General features: G+C 43.1%; 1 protein-coding gene across 1 annotated transcript in view; it reads left to right on the plus strand.

Annotated features, from left to right (window-relative positions):
- Nucleotides 1–18,954, plus strand: part of kcnh5b (potassium voltage-gated channel, subfamily H (eag-related), member 5b) — a gene marked incomplete at both ends in the record, with an annotated part of 155,339 nt that overhangs the window by 20,355 nt on the left and 116,030 nt on the right. The window contains 2 exons of the mRNA XM_079262133.1: nt 7,321–7,449; nt 16,803–16,918. Of these exons, the coding sequence (XP_079118259.1) occupies nt 7,321–7,449; nt 16,803–16,918 (245 nt within the window). The remainder of the gene's footprint in view (nt 1–7,320; nt 7,450–16,802; nt 16,919–18,954) is intronic.

Raw genomic sequence — 18,954 nt, forward strand, 5'->3', positions numbered from 1 at the left:
ACAAAGGGCATCATGGATATGTTCCTCTACAAGCGGATGCATAAGAATGGTAATAATGTTCGTTTTTTTAAAGTCTTGACTCTGTCAGGTCAGTTAGTCTGCTCATAATGTGTTAGTGTGTTTTGGACATGCTCGAAACATTCACATGTGACTTTTTAATGAGATTTTTTTTATGGTTACAGGATCTTTATGTTATCTGAACAATAACTAGTACTGCAGATGCACAACTGTGGTTGAGAATTGTTGCTGCTGAGAAATACCAAAAGTATGTTGTATGATCCCATTTCTACTTACTGAGTATCAATTGTATTGATACTTAGTTTATCTCTAAAATCAGTCAGTTTTTACAGAATTGATGCTGTCTGTTTTTACCTTTATGATGCTTCACCAGTACTGGAGCCAATGTGCAGAAACCAGTATCAATCAATCAATCAATCAATCAATCAATCAATCAATCAATCAATCAATCAATCAATCAATCAATCAATCAATCAATCAATCAATCAATCAATCAATCAATCAATCACTCAATCAATCAATCAATCAATCAATCAATCAATCAATCAATCAATCAACCACTCAACAACTCATTCAGCATTATAACAGACAGACATGGACCATTATGACACAGATCACGGGTTGGAGCAGCCTGAGGCCTCGCAGCCAACAGATAAGAACAGAGGTACATTGGGATTAAGGGTAGAGGGCAGAAAACAGGTCCCATCAAACTGTGCCTCATGGGGGCGCAGTCTTAAGAGACCAAAAAAACACCTCATGTACACGTAAACACAAGTTCAGATGATAGACAACACACAGTCCAGGAGGCGGTGAGTCAAGGGTGTGTGTGGACCGCAGCCAGGTGCCACAGTCCAGATGACGGGGAGGAGGGTTTGGACAGAGCGTCAGTGAACTTCACATTCCTTTCTCAGGGGGTTGTACCGGCCCAAAGGCCTTCGGGGGAGCCGAATCCAGATAAGACTGATTATTTGGGTTTCAGGCCAAGATAATATTTTGCTCCCAGCCTTGAGTCCATGACTGATCTCATACTGGCAGCTCCAAACAGCCTGATGTTTGATGGGGGGGTTTCCACCAATACGAGCAGACATCCGCTCAATGCTGGAATCAATTCTGCGGACCAGCTCTGGAACCGTACCCGGTTTGCCAGTTTGGGGCAGATTGTTTGCGATCCAGCTCGGTCAACGCTTGAGTCCGTGCACCGTGCACAATCTGCCACAGAATTCAGGCGACCTGCCAGTTGCTTCCTGTGTCACGCGGATCTTCAGGTAAATCAGAGATCTGCCAGCTCCAATCAGCTGAAACCCGATTACCATTACTCCGAAATTGGAGATATCCTCCACATCCTCCATGGTCAGAACCGCCAGACATATTGGTTTCCACGACCCACGAGTCCAATTCAATTCAATTCAATTCAACTTTATTTATATAGCGTCAAATCACGGCAATGCCATCTCAAGACGCTTTACAGACAGAGGGGAAAACATAATGAAGGCCAATTCATAACAGCCTATATAAGGAAACCAACAGATTGAGTTGAGTCCAACTCAATCTCCCATCCTGAGCAAGCACACTGGCAACAGTGGGAAGGAAAAAACTCCCTTTTAACAGGAAGGAAACCTCCGGCAGAACCCGGCTCAAGGACAGGCAGCCATCTGCCTCTGCTGTGTGGGGGGAATAGGACAGAAAGACAACAGACTACAGGAACTGCTACTCCCGGCCAGGGAGACCTGCTGAGACAGGAGACATACATGTTAATGATGCAACACTGTTATTGGGGGGGGGGGGGGGGGGGGGGGGGGTAAAAGAAAGAGATAAAGAGAAAGAGAAACAAGCTCAGTGTATCAGGAAATGTCCCTCAGCAGTCTAAACCTATAGCAGCATAACTAAGGGATGCTAACCATCCCTAGCTATAGGACTTATCAAAAAGATAAGTCTTCAGCCTAGTCTTAAAGGTGGGGAGGGTGTCTGCTTCCCTAACACTAACTGGGAGCTTATTCCATAAAAGAGGGGCCTGATAACCAAAGGCTCTGCCTCCTGCTCGACTCTTTGAGACTCTAGGAACCACAAGTAAGCCTGCAGTCTGGGAACGAAGTACTCTGCTTGGTATATAAGGAACAATGAGGTCTTTGATATATAGTGGTGCCTGGTTGTGGAGGGCTTTATATGTAAGGAGAAGGATTTTAAATTCTATTCTAGATTCAACAGGCAGCCAATGAAGAGAGGCTAAAACTGGAGAAATATGATCTCTCATGCTGGTTCTGGTCAGGACTCTGGCTGCAGAATTCTGGATCAGCTGAAGGCTTTTCAGGGCATATTTAGGACAGCCCAGTAATAGAGAGTTACAGTAATCTAGTCTCGAAGTAACAAAAGCGTGAACCAGTTTTTCTACATCACTCTGAGACAGAATGTCCCTAATTTTGGCTATATTACGTAAATGAAAGAAGGCTGTTTTAGTAACCTGCTTAATATGTGGGCCAAAGGACAGGTCAGGGTCAAATATTACTCCAAGGTTTCTTACTGTAGCACTGGAAGCTAAAGTAATGCCATCCAGGTTCATTACAAAACTGGAAAATTTAGCTCTGAGTTTTTCAGATCCAACGAGAATTACTTCAGTCTTATCTGAGTTTAAGAGGAGAAAATTTCTAGACATCCAAGTCTTTATGTCTATGAGACAATTTTGTAGCCTATTGGGCTGATTTTTTTCATCTGGTTTAAAGGATAAGTATAGTTGAGTATCATCTGCATAACAATGAAAGTTTATTCCATGCTGTCTAATAATTTTGCCTAAAGGGAGTCCAGAACATACCCAGTGGGATGCGTCCCATCAGGACATGTGGGCTCCTCTCTGCCCGATCTCTGGGATGAAAATATGTGATGGGTTGCGTTGAGAGACCGGCTGATCAGATCCATGATGTAGAAATTTTCAGGAATAAGGAGATGTACAGTTTACAGTGAGGCTCCGAGACAGACAGGACAAAGTAGCAGGCCAGCGTCGGAGGGAAACGGAACAAAGGAAAAAGGGTCCGCCTTCGCCCTCAGTATGCCCTCAGCATCGACAGATGAACACTTACAAATGAATTAGTATAATGTGTAAATAAATTAATCTGTATGTATACATCAAATGATACATAGTGAAATCACAACATCCCAAATCAGATTTTACATAATAGGCCTTAAAATAATTTACTAAAACAGGAAATACATTTTACTTCTTACACATCTTTTTACATGTAAACGTGTCTCATGTAAACACTGATTTACAAAACTAAACATAATGCAAATCTTTCCCAGGCAGAGGAGGCATCAGGTCCACCACCAGTCTGTCAGCCGGGTGGGGGGAACTATCACCATGGCAACAGGATAGTTATCCCATCCTGTGGTCAGAATCCACCAGCAGTCTCCAGACTGAGGAAGTGATGTCGGCTTCCTACCTCACCAGAGCATTCATGGCTTTTTGTATTTTGCCAGAAAAAATAAAACAACTGTTTTACTGTCATCTTGACTTTTAAAACTTTGTGCTCTGCGACTGCATGGTTCTCCATTTGTTCCTGGAGTAACTTTGGTCCTGGGAAGCTTTGCTGCTGTAAATGCACAGTTCTCACACAACTTTCCTGAAGTCCCAACGTTTAGAAATGAGTTTGCAGTTACATACACACACAGGACCTGGTTTGTTTAACAGATTTTCCCCCTAAAATAAAACCATCATTTAAAGATTTACTCAGGTTATATCTGTCTGACATTATAATGTGCTGATCTGAAACATTGCAGACAAATGTGGAAAAGACCGCTGTGTCCACATGACGCCATGTTTAGATGCTAAGAAAGAAGTTTGCTCAGAAAAACACCCTGACATCTGACATTTTCACTAGTTTTGGTGCCATATGTCATCTGAACTCCGCCTCAGGAAGAAAATGTGACCTTTTGTACAAAAGATTTATATAGTCAAAGCCAGTCTGCTTCAGTTTAATATCTGACGAAAAATAATCTTAAATTAATCAGATTATTATATAACCGTCTTAAGGTCATTATAAAATTAGTCAAACTGTTTTCTCACATTTCGTCTGTTGTGGGTTTAGTATGACCAGTTTGTGGTGATTTTTCACAGAGTAATGAACAGAAAGTACCAGTTTGAAAACTGGGATTTAGGATTTTGCTAATTGTGTTTGCTGCTAATAAACTCTCTATGAAGTAATTATCTGGCAACCAGCAAAAATCTAATTTATCTCTTTAAAATGTCTTCAGTGATACTCACACACTTTGCCATCGGGGTTGTGCAGGGGCAGAGGGAAGTTCCAGGTGTGCTGCTTGTCGCTGGAAATGCTTTTAAGGCTTTGTCCAAACAAGAAAAAAGCATTTGTCTTTTGTCCGCATGTAAAAACAGTTTTAGGGAACCTGAAACTGCTTCCTGAAACAAGCTTCCAGGATAATTAAACCCTCTGTTTCCTCCTTTTTGTTTAGATGGTAAACAACCAGATGCAGCCAAGATTGTTGGTTATAACCGTTTTAACAGGATTTTGTTTACATTTTTGCATTTGAATAAACGGAAGCTGACTGTGCTGAAGAATGGAAGCATCCCAATGAGAACAGGGATACAAAATGACAGGTTTACAGATGTTGCAATGTTTCAAGAAACAGACACTAAAAACAGGCAGAACATAAAGGGCAAAACAAAGCTGAAAGTTTGATCGGCTAAATGAGAGGTTAAACTATGTCTCACTGATTATAGACTGAAAACAGTTTATAGTTTTGGCTTTATATTGTTTTATTAGGATCGTGGGGTCCCACCAATAAAAAGAATACAAAAAAAAAAAAAAAAAAAATCACTACAACAATTGAAAAAATGAAATACCATAAAAAATATATAAACATACAGTAATGAGGATAAGCATTGCACCAATAATGTAAAATTAAAGAATAAAATGGAAATAACAATAAAAACTAGAGCTGCAAGCATTTATAACTGGGTCCAAATCCCTGAAGCAGCATCCTCCTCGGCCAACCATCAACCATCGCTGCAGCACTCATACCCAACGGCCCAGATGCCGTTTTCACCCAGTGATCCAAGACCAAACTGGCACTTAATGGATTTCTTGAACTGTGAAAGTCATACTTTAATTTTGTCATAAGCCACGCCCACATTGGTGATGTAATCTTTTCCTTCTGACACAGACACATCCGGTAGACCTTACTGTGAAAATAACGTAAAGAGTCTTATGGTTTATAGCAGTGTTCCTCATTGCGTGTCTCACGAGCACGTGCCTCACTGGCTTTCTGAAAATGCATCTAAACAAGTCATAATGATCCTCAACACTGCAGTTCTCTCCACAAACAAGAGCTGCAGGCTGCTTGCAGAAACTCTGCTGTCCTAACGGCCCTAACTGACCCTGTCAGAGTTGCCAGTTTTGGCTGATTTCAGCTGCACCGAACTCCACCAAAGAGCTGCTCCGTCGGTAGCTCCGTATATATGATGAAAAAGAAACGCCCACATTCTGGAGGCATTATTGTATTTTCACCATATACTGTTGCATAAGAATGTCTTTATACATAGCATGGGAACGCTTTTTTTTTTGGGGGGGGGGGGGGGGGGGGGCGGCTCTTAGCATATTGAGTTGAATATGCTCTTGTTGAATTACCAGTGAGGATCACTGGTTTACCTTTACCGTCCCATGCAACCAAAGTGAAGGGTCAAGCCAGCTGCTCAACAAGTCATGTTCAACTAAAATGTGTGCATGTGTGTGTGTGTGTGTGTGTGTGTGTGTGTGTTTATGTCATTTCTTTTAAAAGTCATAACTCCTCAAAGGTTTCCCCATAAATTCTGGAAATATTCTGAGCTGACCAGTAAGGTATCTGGTGTAATAAAATATAGGAGTGTTTCTGGTAATATTAGTCATGAATCAAAATATTGATTTGTTATGATGCCTTAAAGAAATTTGGACTGAATGAAAAACTGTCCTTTTCAGTCTGGACAAAAATCATAAATCCTCAACCACTTATAAAAATTAGTTTTAAAAGATCCTGGGATGACCAGGACAGAGTTGGGCATGCTGGGAATTATTTTGGACTGCCTCCACATAAGAATAGAGAAATAAAAAAAATTTTTTAAAAACTTATTTTTTGGCCTTTTATAGCTCAGAATTTAAAATATACATTAAAGACACAAAATTTATGTAAAATTAGTAAAAATATTCAGATGACTGTGGATGTATTGAGAGTTGTGTTTGAGTGCATTTTAGACTGATTAAAACAACTACATTTATTCGGCAATTTATGTCTAAATTTAAAAAAAATCAGCACACTGATGCTTTCACTATGAAATAAATGACTTGTGGTGCATTTGGTGCCATCTGAGTAATCGGTTAAACATGATAAGCCCATGTACATCTGAAAATATTGAGCAACATCTCTGTAGACAGAAAGCTGCAGCAGGTAAAGAATCGGCATAATTTAAGGAATATATCCTCCAAATGTTAGTTTTGTTTGACACACTAGTTATTTGGAGGTGGACTAAATTTCAGTTGTTCATAAAACCACAGAAACTCTCTCTAAACATCACTATAGTCTAGATGACATCTCGAGTAGTACATGTACTTATTTAGACACGTTTCTGAACAATCAACAGAAATTAGTATAATTTATAAAATTCTTTATTAAAATGTTTGTATTATTCCTTTAAGAATGAATTTACTGCCACACTTTGAAAATGTAGTTTTTCTTGTCACTGCAACCAGCTGGTGCCGAAACGGTCTTCACACGTTGTTCTGGAACATTTCTGTGGATGTGGTCGATACTGGTAAACGCTGATGGAAACTCTGGTTGGCTGACTTATGATTTTCTTTACGCCACATGCAGCAGAATTAAGTTTTTTGTACTTTGGACAGTTTGATGAAAACCAGTCTACATGTTGGTCACCTATATCGCTTTTGTTGACAAACTGCATCAAACATATCACAGATCTCATTTAGATATTATGTATTTGCAGTAGGAGATCAATGGAAGCGTCCCGTAAGGGTAGGTAGACGTATGTAGGTGTGGCCACCTCTGATTCCCATTATTATCCAATATTATCCACAGTTGAGAACATGCCTGGTCCTACAGAAAAGCAGCTTTTGAGGCAGATTTCCCACATGGCCTCCAAAAGAGACTAAAAAAATCCTATAATTTTTCTTTCAGTTAGAATCCAGCTCACATTCTGGTCCTTTTAGACATTCAAACAGTCACAGAGTTGAGCTCAAATGGGTTAAAATTCAGCCCTTACGGTCATAAATATCTTTGTGAATATGACATTTTTGTGTTGTTTTGCAGGAAGTCCAGTGTGGTTCTACATGCAGGTGGCTCCCATCAGGAACGAAAATGACAAGGTGGTTCTGTTCCTCTGCACCTTTAAGGACATAACGCTGTTCAAGCAGCCCATTGAGGATGAAACTACTAAAGGTGAGTTTATTCAGCAGCTGTTTTCACACCTCCTGCACTGGGTTCTTTCTCTTCTGTGACAGATATTTTGGGGGAATTGTTTTTTTTCCTGACATTAATCCACAGTAGAGTTAATTAAAAAGGAGTGTGGTGTGTAGAAGTCCCTGACTGATGTGCGATCCAGATGTTGTGATTGTGCTGTGACTTTCGTCTGTGCAACGAGCCATCTTATAAGGGTGATTTTCCACATTCTTTTTTTTTTTATGTGATGGGCTTTGTGATGCAAGAGACACAGAATCTGGGACAGAATCTTTGTGCAGGAACCACATTTACACAATGCTGGGATAGTCCAGTTCTTTGTCCCGCTATCATTGAACAAAACCTGGTGCAGACTGGCTCTGCCTGACCTTCGCTTCTGCTCATCTGTAACTAAATGTTTTCAGTCTTTGACTTTATCCTTCTTTAAAGATAAAAAAGATGGCTCACTACATTCAGTTATTCATTTGATAACTTTCCAAACTTAAAAGTCTGTTTTCTGACATGTTTTGATGGCACACTGGAATCAAAACGTCCACTTTGTTGCCCTGCTGCTGAGAAACTGCATTGCATAACTGTTTCTACCAGCCCAGAGCATCATGTGACCACTGCCGGGTCACATACTAGCAACTAGATATCACCGTATGTCACACAGCAGATGACTCTTCTATGGTGACTGGGTTAAAGCTAGAACAGCTTCAATCCAATCCAGCTCCCTTTATCTTCATGGAAACACACGAAACAGAATGTTACATCTCACATGGAGGCTCTGAAACTATCTGGAACAAAAAAACGAGCAAACTGAGTGTTTTTACGGTTATTTTTACCTTTATGCCAGGTGGCTTGTTTCCAGTTTAGCTGTGTGAACTGATGTCCTGACTTCAGTCAAAAACATGAATTATCTCAGAAGTTTTCTTATTGTAAAATCTTTTCCATCAGCCAGCAACGCCATCCCTTCAGGTTGTCATAGTTACATTTTTACTGCAGTTGTAACTTACTGGTCTGGTTCTGAATATGCTTTATATCACAGGTGGCATATTTTCCTCTTCCTGTCTCTTACTTTAGCTCTCTGTTAATTTCTATTTTCTGCATTTTACTTTTGTTTTATCTCTATTTTTGCCTCTACTCTCCTTGCATCCCTCTGCTATCATCTGTCCTGTCCCTCATACTGAAAAGTCTCAGGATGTTTGTGCTGTACATCATTCCCCTGTTTCATCTAATCTCCAACTCTGGCTGCATGAAAAAGCAGTCAAGTCCTGTTCCTGTGTGATGCAGGAACCTGTGAAGCTGTCAGGTTGTGTTTGAAGAGGCCATGATGCTGTCAGGAATCATGGGGGACGTGGGTGGCGGTGTTGTCCTGCACCCTGACTGATGCACAATGTCAGCTTCTTGCCGAGGGAGTCTCTCTGTCACTGCTGAATGGGTGTGTTTGGCCTTTGACAATGATCTCCCCCTCTGTTCTTTTTTATGTACATACAGTAACATATAAACACGTGAGTGCACATGGAGTGCTGTCTGCTGCTGCAGAGAGCTCCTGTGGGATTTGTTCATTTATTCATTATTTGTGAAAGCATGAGTCAAATGGGAAACGAAAGCTTTAGTGGAAGCAAAGCAGTCAGTTGGTGATCAGACTTCTGCACACCTCACAACGAAGCTGAAAATGTTCACAAGCTGAAGTGATTCTTTTGTTAGTGACAGAAAATATGAGCCATCCATCCATCCGTCCATCCATCCATCCGTCCATCCATCCATTTTTTTACCGCTCAGTCCGATTCAGGGTCACGAGGAAGCTGGCAAGTACACCCTGGACAGATTGCCAGTCCATCACAGGACCAACACAGAGAGACTAACAACCACAACCACACACACACTCCTAGGGACAATTCAGAGTGAATACGAGTTATGTTAAAGAAAAATGTCAACATAATTCATTTCAAATTTCTTTGCATCGCAGCAAACAACAGACACAATCCAAGCTAGTCCAATTCATTTGTTGTTCAAACTTTTTATCCCAGAGAATGGGCGAAGGGGAGCCTGCATGTCCTGAACCCATACGGCTGGATTCATGACGGATTGGAAGGTCATGTGTCGGTTGCTTCTTTCTGTGGGGGATCTGGACAATATCTACACAACTAGATTTATGATGACTGGGTTTCTGCTGTTTGGTGTGTTCGGTTTCCTGGTAATTTTGGAAGATCTGTGATGGACAGTGCCAAGCAATTAGCACTAAAACTCAAGCGTTGATTGAGCTGAACCGTAAGCTGGATGCCATTCTGGTCCAAACTGGCTGGCCGGTTGCCATTCTGGAGCTCATCCAGTGGGAAACATCTGGGAGAAACTGTCAGCTCGGCTTGGTAAAACCGACCCCCGATTTGCCTGTTTCAGAGGACGAAGGATCCAAGGCTGAGTCAAACCAAGCTCTGCCTGACTGGCCTCGCAGGCTGGTCATCAAATCTCCTGGAATGCAATGCTGTTGGACGCTCAACAGCATTGCACCCCCCCCTGCACCATCACAGGCCTGTGGATCTTTCTGACTCTCCAAGGCAGCACCGTTCCATCTACAGGCAGCAGAGACTGGATACGAACTGGGAAAAGTTCACCGACTCACTCACTGAACGCACACACTCATACTCACTACTACAGACACACTCACCCACCTTTCACCGCCTTGTCCAGATCTTCCTCCTCCTTCCACTCCCGCGCAGTGAGTTGGATGGCGCCAGTCGGCAGCGGCCTCACTTAGCTATGCCAGGAGATCCCACTGAGGCGCTAGGGGGGCGTGACATCGGTCTGTGTCTATGTACACCTTTCAGGAAGCGTTTGGCCAGGGGATGACTGAACAGAGATCTGTTAGGAGAACCTTCATGACACCATGAGATAGCTGCAGCGTAAGTTTTAATGGTGCTGATCGCCAGATTTCTCTCCAACAACATCTGGAGGAAGGAGAGGACGCGGGGCAGCGTGCACGTCGTGGGATTTACTCCTCTTTCCAGACTCCAGCACTGGAAAGCTGACCAGGATCCTCTCGTAGAAGCGACCCTCGCGTTCACACAACTTTCTGAGAAAGTCCGGTCCCTCTGACTGTCCCCAGTCACGCTACGGAAGTTGCCACGGTTGGCCCGACACGGAAACCACGGTGCACCAGTGCGCTCTGGAGCAACGAGAATCGCTGAGAGCTGTTCTTCCCTGATCTGATCTAGGATGAAGGGACTCGGTGAGACGGGAGGAACTGTATCCAGCAGCATCTGAGGCCACGGTCGTTGCACCAGTGGAGGCTCATCCTGGCTGCTCAGTGAGAACCCCACATCGCACTGCGAGTTCTCACGTGTGGCGAAGAGGTCCAAACTCACTTTGCCAAACCTGCCCTGGATCTGTGAGACTAGACCAAGGTGAAGGCTCCAATCGTCGGGGTTCAGCACACCTTATTCGAATCAAATGGATCCGGCAGCTTATCAAGACCTGCACATTGTTTCATTCATTTGAGTCTTGTGTGTTGGAACAGGGAGTGTGGAAAACTTTCAGGCCAAGTTTCCCACCCCTCCTTTACATCATACTGTAGGTGTGTCTACCACTAAAGTCCGTTCACGAACTCCAGATACATCCAGTCTATTCAGAATATCGTCTCGTAGTTTCTAAATAAACCATACCAGCATATTTATTCCATTATTCCTGTTATCCAAGTCAGCTGGTGAAATGTTGCTGCTGGTATCAGGATGTCTGCAGGGATCTGTCCATTATGAACTGAGTTTAGAGGACGATTCAGCAGCTCTACTGCGGTAGAAACTCACTTCACACATTAGATAAAATGTCCTCAGTCTTGCCCAGAAAAGCATCTTTCAGAGCTTCAAACTGTCCATGTAAAATATCTGTTGTGTCCTTTTCAGAACCACAATCTCGCTTCTGCATCATCTCATTAACATGTCAATATAACACGCCAATAATGTGCCAAAAACGTGCCAAAAACACGCCATTTACATTTTTCGTTGATGAAGTAACTTTGGGGAAAAGACGAGAATAATTTCCAGTCAGAAACTATTTGGCATTTTTTAAAATTTTATTACATAATTCTGACATTTTTATATCCAGTAAAAGAAATCTGCTGCAGTTGAAAATATTCTGATGCTGAAAACAGTCGTTATAATTAGACTTCTTACAACTAAATCATCCTGGCAACTAAAAAGCATGTCACAGTTGGGGTTTGATAGATGTGCTGAGGACTGCCAGCACACTGTGCTTTGAGGCCGGTGCAGCAGTAGCCGACCCGCGTGGTGACGAGCGGCAGGAGGAGGAAGATTCGCTGCTGCAGGCAGAGTTTGCTCGTGCTGCAGACTGAATACGGCTCTTGGCTTCATCTCTGGCTGCTCCCACGGCTCAGAACGCCACAACATGTCAACATCAGCTGAGCAGGAGGCATCCCAGTCCACTGGAGATGCCCATCTTTAGTCCTACTATCCTTAATGATCGTGTTCGTGGTCTCAATTTGCCATAAATGACCCTTTTTTTTTATTTTACCTCATTGTCATTTTATTCGTTGTAATTATCTCAGTACTGTGTTTTGTTAGAAACACCATAACGGCTCTAGTTTAACCAGCTGATGTTTCATCTGGCGTGCCTGAGAGAAGAAAACTGTGCTTTGGGATTGCCTGTTTAGTGATTTTCCAGAAGTTTGGATGAGTTGGTTTGTCTTGGTCTGATCCTTACTTTTGCTGCTGTTTCAGGATGTTGTCAGGCATCATGTCAGACACTTTCTTATCGTTCAGAAAACACATTAACAAATTCCAAAAGAAAACAACATTTCAGGAAACATATGTTAAAACACTAAACTCTTCTACATGCTACATCTATACAAAAGATGGACGTGCATTCGTGATGTCACCCGTAGGTTTCTGAAGAGCTGAATTGAAGCTTATTGGACAGTTCCTACCATCGCCATCTTGGCAGCTTTATGTGTCAGCGGATGGTGAAGCTGAAAGGGAGGCTGTGAGCGTGTGGTAGATGACAGACATCTAGTGATCTCCTACTTACCTGTAGCTAACCCAGAGCTAACAGGAGCTAACCAGCTAACATGGGTAAGCAGGCTCAAGCTAAGTCAAGCTAATAAGCGGCTAAAAACCCCTGTTGTTCTACATTCCTCCATCTTGAAGTGGGATATCAGCTACCTGTCAATCAAAAGGACACACCCCTAAATATGTTGAATTTTAAATAAAAATTTACTTCTAAACGGAGGAGTTAGAACAAAATTCCCTTCCCCCACTGCTGTCATTAAAGTAAACCTGACCTATTAAACCTAAAATGTTTTTTGTACCAGGCTGTAAACATGTTTATTTCTGCTGTAAACATGTTTATTTCTGCTGTAAACGTGTTTATTTCTGCTGTGAAGTTGGTCTTTTTAACATGGGAGTCTGTTTTGGAGCCCCTAGTGGATGAAGGGGGAACTGCTACATAGGCTTGTAACTGCCTGAGTTTGCCGCTTGGAGTTAATGCATTAATGTAGAAGAAACACCCTAAATCCCAGAAATGATGTGGCGATGATGTCATCTTGCAGTACAAACAAATAATTTGTAGTTCAGCTACAAGCTTGCGGTCAGTGGCACTTCGGAGCGTGTCTCATCTAGTCAGCGTGGAATCAAATAAGTAAAGAATGCAAGACAATGGACAGTTATCAGACAATATGTTCATAACAGATGTGTTTGGGAATATTTCTATGGTTAGCTAGTTTCCGTTACAGGAATCACAGTACTGTGATCAATATCAGCGATGAGGTTGATCAGTTTAATCACTGTTTAATGACTGGTTGGGTCTGCAGTTGTATGTCCCATATACTGATAGACATGTCGCCATGATGACCACACATGCTGAGTCATCATCTACAGTCAGTTGCATGCAGAAGATTCATGTTGCTTGTTTGTGGACAGTATTTGTGCTTGTTGGGTTTATCCCACTATTTTTAGTCCAGTCTGTTAAATCACATGGTGTTGACGGCGACTATAACAGGAGACAGATGTTTTATTTGTCGTACAGTGCTTGTCCTTGCTAGGTGTGAGGTCCTTTTGGTCCTTATGTGGCAACATGCAGCGTGCACGCTGTCAACTTGGGTTTAACGGAACCAGACAAGTTCTTCCTGGATGTAAAAATGGACTTTGGAAGAGTTTCCTTTTTAACATATTTATGAGTTCAGTTTAGCAGCCTGGTGTTTCCTACAGGACATCTGCTGCCATCTGGAAGCAGCTTCCACTCTCTAAAAAACCCACATTAATCCCCGTTGCCAGCAAGGAGGGGAGTTGGATGGACTATGAAGCATTTTATTCATGTTACACAAAATTAAGAAATTAATTAACTGGAACTAGAACTTGTTGTGTATTGTTGAAATTTATTATGATTATGACTGGGATCCGTTTTCTGAACTCTCCCACCATCACGTCAGCAGACGACGTTTAACGTGTCTCTATGATGCACATTTCAGTCTGATTCATTTTAATATGCAAGTCCAGAAGGGCAAGAAATAATCAAGCATTTTTCACAAACCTCTTCATTCATTTCGTATTGATCCTCTCAGATCAGCCTCTGTCAGAAACAAGCCAACAGAGAAAGCTCCGCCCTCTGTCCTGCCTGCAGGCTGCGTCTGATTGGTCAGCTGCTAGGAGTAGTTATACTGAGCAGTGAAGGTGGGCGTGGCTTTCTTCTCGTGAACGCGCACGACCTAGAGTAGATGGCCGATCACTGAGTCTCTCCCCCGGGATGTCATGAAAATTTTGAAGTAGAAAAAAGCTCTCTAAAACCAATCATTTCCGTCGCCATGGAAACCTGCAGTAGAGAGTGCTGGAAAATTTTAATTTGCGTTTAGGTGATAAAAAACGGCGCAGCTCACATGTCTGATGTGTATTTAACTCTATAACTCTATAGAAAGCTCAGAACTCTAGAAATAGCATCATAGAGCCGCTTTAAGCGTGCGAGCTGCTGCGACCATTTATTCTTCTAACGAGACTTTGGGTCAATGCCAGGATCTCCAGCACCGCTCCTTCAAGACAACAGTCCTACAGTTTCAGATGTTTCCTGCTTCAACTCACCTGATTCCAATCAAATCTCTCCTGATCAGTTTATAGTCAAGTTCTTTTCAAACATGTTGATCCATTAAATATGATTCATCTGCTGCAGCAGGAAAACTTGCAGGACAGAGTTCCCGGAGGACCCTCGAGGACAAACTTTGGACCTAACTGGGTTTGTGGGTCCATTCCTTTCCTCAGCCAGATGATAATCCATCAAAGTGATGAGCGGGAAGGAGAGGAGGAGAGGAGGCATTGACAAACATGGATCTTTCACAAGATGATAATAAAAATAACAAGAATTAATGATTAAATTATGCTTTTGAAATAATTAGTTTCATTGTGGTTCGTTTTCTTCTGGTGAACTTTAAGTGTCAACTAACTAATCAGAAATATCAGCACTTATCGTCTTAGGAATCATTTCAATACAAACAAATCTACTGAACTTTCACAGAGACCAAACATCAACATTATTTATCAAGTTGGAAGATTTTAATCCTCTTAGCAAATGATTCGTCCCAGAATCGCTCTCAGCGATCGGAGCATGTCGTCCTGCTGATGGGATGCTGTTTAAAAACCCTGCCTAGATCATTAGCCGCTTCATCTGCTGGCTACTGTTTGCATGAAGTCGTGGTCTGGAGGAGGAAAATCTCTTTAAATCTCTTCAAACCTGAACTTCACCAATCTGAACCAGTGGTTTTGTTCTTGCAGAAAAGAGAATCCTCGTGTGATGTTGCTTCTGCTCTGAGAGGCATGAAACCAATCAAACAAACGTTGCTGTGAGAGTTTTACAGCAGGAAGCGTCATTCAGATCAACGTGAACCAAAACTACAAAATAACACATAAAATAGATTATAAACCTAAAGAATGGCTCCGGGACTACATGATCATTATAGGGTTCAGAAAGGTCCAAAGAAGACTGTGATCATGCAAAACGTGCCTGTGCAAAGATCAGAGGCAAGGCTGGGGGACCCCAGGACCTGGGGGGGGGGATCAGCAGCCCGTTCAGAACACAGCCCAGCCACAGATGTCCATCCACCCAGAGGAAGGCAGAGGATGGCCCCCAGCTGGAGCTCCTGCAGCCACAGGGCGCCGGCCTTGGTGGAAACTGGCCGGAAAGTCTGTTTATTCTACTTCATGGGGAAGGAAAATGCACGTGTGGGATGAGCAGCATGTCACTCTTCAACCAGCATCTGTCACCAGTCAGCCACCGGTGGTCTGTCTGGTTCCAACAGCAGCCTAACATGATCCCGCCGGTGTTCAGTGGGGTTGAGATCAGGACTGAAGCATCTTCTGGATGTGGTCTCTGATATACCTGCTCTGTTGGGGCCAGCATTACCATTTCAATCCCAGACTGGGAGACAGGAGATCACCACTGGTTGTAGAATCTCTGCATTCAGATTTCCTCTGGTGATGACCAGCCTTGTTTTCCAGTGAGGAAGATGCCGTCCCACACCACACTGCCTCCACCACAAGATGTGCAGCAGTCAGTAGAATGTTCTCCACATCGCTTTGACTCTACGATCCAGCTGATATGTGGAGTCCATCACAGCTAATCAGAGACCTGACTCTCCTCACCTGGTAAACCAGAAGCTCAAAACCAGAGTCACCAGCACAATCAGCAGGTAGTCACTGGGAAAGAAGTTCTGGCAAGTTTTTCATCAGAAAAACCCACATATTCACCTCTGCTGCTCTTCCCACACATGTATGTTCCATGGACACAAACAGACTTTCCAACAAACGACTTACTGTCACAACAAAGACCGCTGATCCTGATCTGTGAGCCTTGGATATAAAAAAAATGACACCAGTAGTATTTATGTGACGTTAAAAGGTTAAAGAGAATTTCAGCTTCAAGGAGAGATGATGGTATGAGACTGAACTGGGACATTGTCTCTGAAACACTTTACACAGTCATTATGTGGAGATGAAGACATTTTGTGAGCAGAACTGATGTGGTTTATAAAGCAACGGTTCAGAAGGGAAAGAAGCATGGAACTGACTCTCATTCTGTTTCACAGGTTTTCCTTTTATTCCTGCATCACTGCGGAGCAGCAAGAACCTGCTGCTGCTTTTAAAGACACTTTCTGCAGGATGCATCAGGTTCATTCTAACTATGAAATACTGGTTAAGAATGAAGCTAATCTGACCGTCCTGCTGTTGCAGCAGAAGCAGCAGGAATATTTTACAAACTGGAACTATTCTCGCTGCGAACAGTCGGACTGACCTGCAGTCTTCTTCCAGTGAAGGCAAGATTGTTTGCTTCTGACACTGACTGATGTGTCATTTTTGCAGGATGGACCAAATTTGCACGGCTTACACGTGCACTCACCAACAACCGCAACACACTGCAGCAGCTGGCTCCCATGGGCAAACACGAAGTCAGCCACAAACAGTCCAGATTGGCGGAGGTGAGCACGTGACACATACACATTCTCACGCTGTACATGTGTGGAGCCACAGCAAAGAATAGTGAAGCAGGTTATTTCTGACTGGAGCCAAACCTTCTTTCTTTTTCTTCTGCTTCCTCTTTAACCTCACAGAGACGATGAAATTAGTCACAGAGGAAACCCTGTCGTCGTCAGGAAGTGTTAAGTTCCAGGGTTTGGAAGCAGGAAGAACTTTGTGCAGATGACTCCTGGGAAAATCCTGCACAAAATTTCACAAGTTATTCTTTACTCCTTCATTTACGCCTTCGTGAGGGATGAGTTGGCGACGAGAAAAGGGAAAGATGTCTTCATTTAGTTCTAATGTTTTGCACCCAGCAGCTAATTTACAAAGATGTGAATCGTCATGGTTGGAATCTCTCGTGTTACCACCGAGTGAGCTGAGAGGTGAAACGGGAGAAGGGAGGAAGGAGACGAATCAGAACGAAAGAGTTAAAAGGAAGGAAGGGTATGAGACAAAGATCTGGAAGTTAGAAGGAAGGAAGAAAGGAAGAAAGGAAGGAAAGAAGGAAGGAAGGAAGAAAGGAAGGAAGGAAGGAAGAAAGGAAGAAAGGAAGGAAAGAAGTAAGGAAGGAAGAAAGGAAGGAAGGAAGGAAGGAAGAAAGGAAGAAAGGAAGGAAAGAAGTAAGGAAGGAAGAAAGGAAGGAAGGAAGGAAGGAACAAAGGAAGTAATGAAGGAAGGAAGAAAGGAAGTAAGGAAGGAAAGAAGTAAGGAAGGAAGGAACAAAGGAAGTAATGAAGGAAGGAAGAAAGGAAGGAAGGAAGGAACAAAGGAAGTAATGAAGGAAGAAAGCAAGGAAGAAAGGAAGGAAAGAAGGAAGGAAGGAAGAAAGGAAGGAAGAAAGGAAGGAAGGATGGAAGGAAGGAAGGAATGAAGAAAGGAAAGAAAGAAGGAAGGAAGGAAGGAACAAAGGAAGTAATGAAGGAAGAAAGCAAGGAAGAAAGGAAGGAAAGAAGGAAGGAATGAAGAAAGGAAGGAAGGATGGAAGGAAGGAAGGAAGGAAGGAAGAAAGGAAGGAAGGAAGGAAGAAAGGAAGGAAGGAAGGAAGAAAGGAAGGAAGAAAGGAAGGAAGGAAGGAAGAAAGGAAGGAATGAAGGAAGGAAGAAAGGAAGGAAGGAAGGAAGGAAGGAAGGAAGAAAGGAAGGAAGGAAGGAAGGAAGAAAGAAAGGAATGAAGAAAGGAAGGAAGGATGGAAGGAAGGAAGGAAGGAAGGAATGAAGAAAGGAAGGAAGGAAGGAAGGAAGGAAGGAAGGAAGAAAGGAAGGAAGGAAGGAAGGAATGAAGAAAGGAAGGAAGAAAGGAAGGAAAGAAGGAAGGAAGTAAGGAAGTAAGGAAGAAAGGAAGGAAGGAAGGAAGGCAGAATTGTTGTGAAAGTGCTGCGGAGCAGGTGCACCGAGCTTTCCGATCGACTCAGAGTGGAACGTGTGTCCAGGTTGGCGTGAGGATTGTTGTGAAAGTGCTGCGGAGCAGGTGCACCGAGCTTTCCGATCTACTCAGAGTGGAACATGTGTGTCCAGGTTGGCGTGAGGATTGTTGTGAAAGTGCTGCGGAGCAGGTGCACCGAGCTTTCCGATCGACTCAGAGTGGAACGTGTGTCCAGGTTGGCGTGAGGATTGTTGTGAAAGTGCTGCGGAGCAGGTGCACCGAGCTTTCCGATCGACTCAGAGTGGAACATGTGTGTCCAGGTTGGCGTGAGGATTGTTGTGAAAGTGCTGCGGAGCAGGTGCACCGAGCTTTCCGATCTACTCAGAGTGGAACATGTGTGTCCAGGTTGGCGTGAGGATTGTTGTGAAAGTGCTGCGGAGCAGGTGCACCGAGCTTTCCGATCGACTCAGAGTGGAACATGTGTGTCCAGGTTGGCGTGAGGATTGCGTCATCATGTTGGGCCTTTTCAAACTTTTTCTAAAAGACTTTAAAGTGAAACCAGTCCGACTCTCGTGCTGCTTTTTCTCCATCGAAGGGAAGTTTGAAGCCAAAGCAACAGGTTACAAAACACCAC

This window comes from Telmatherina bonti (genome assembly GCF_933228915.1).
Source record: "Telmatherina bonti genome assembly, chromosome: 22".
Lineage (NCBI taxonomy): Eukaryota > Metazoa > Chordata > Actinopteri > Atheriniformes > Telmatherinidae > Telmatherina > Telmatherina bonti.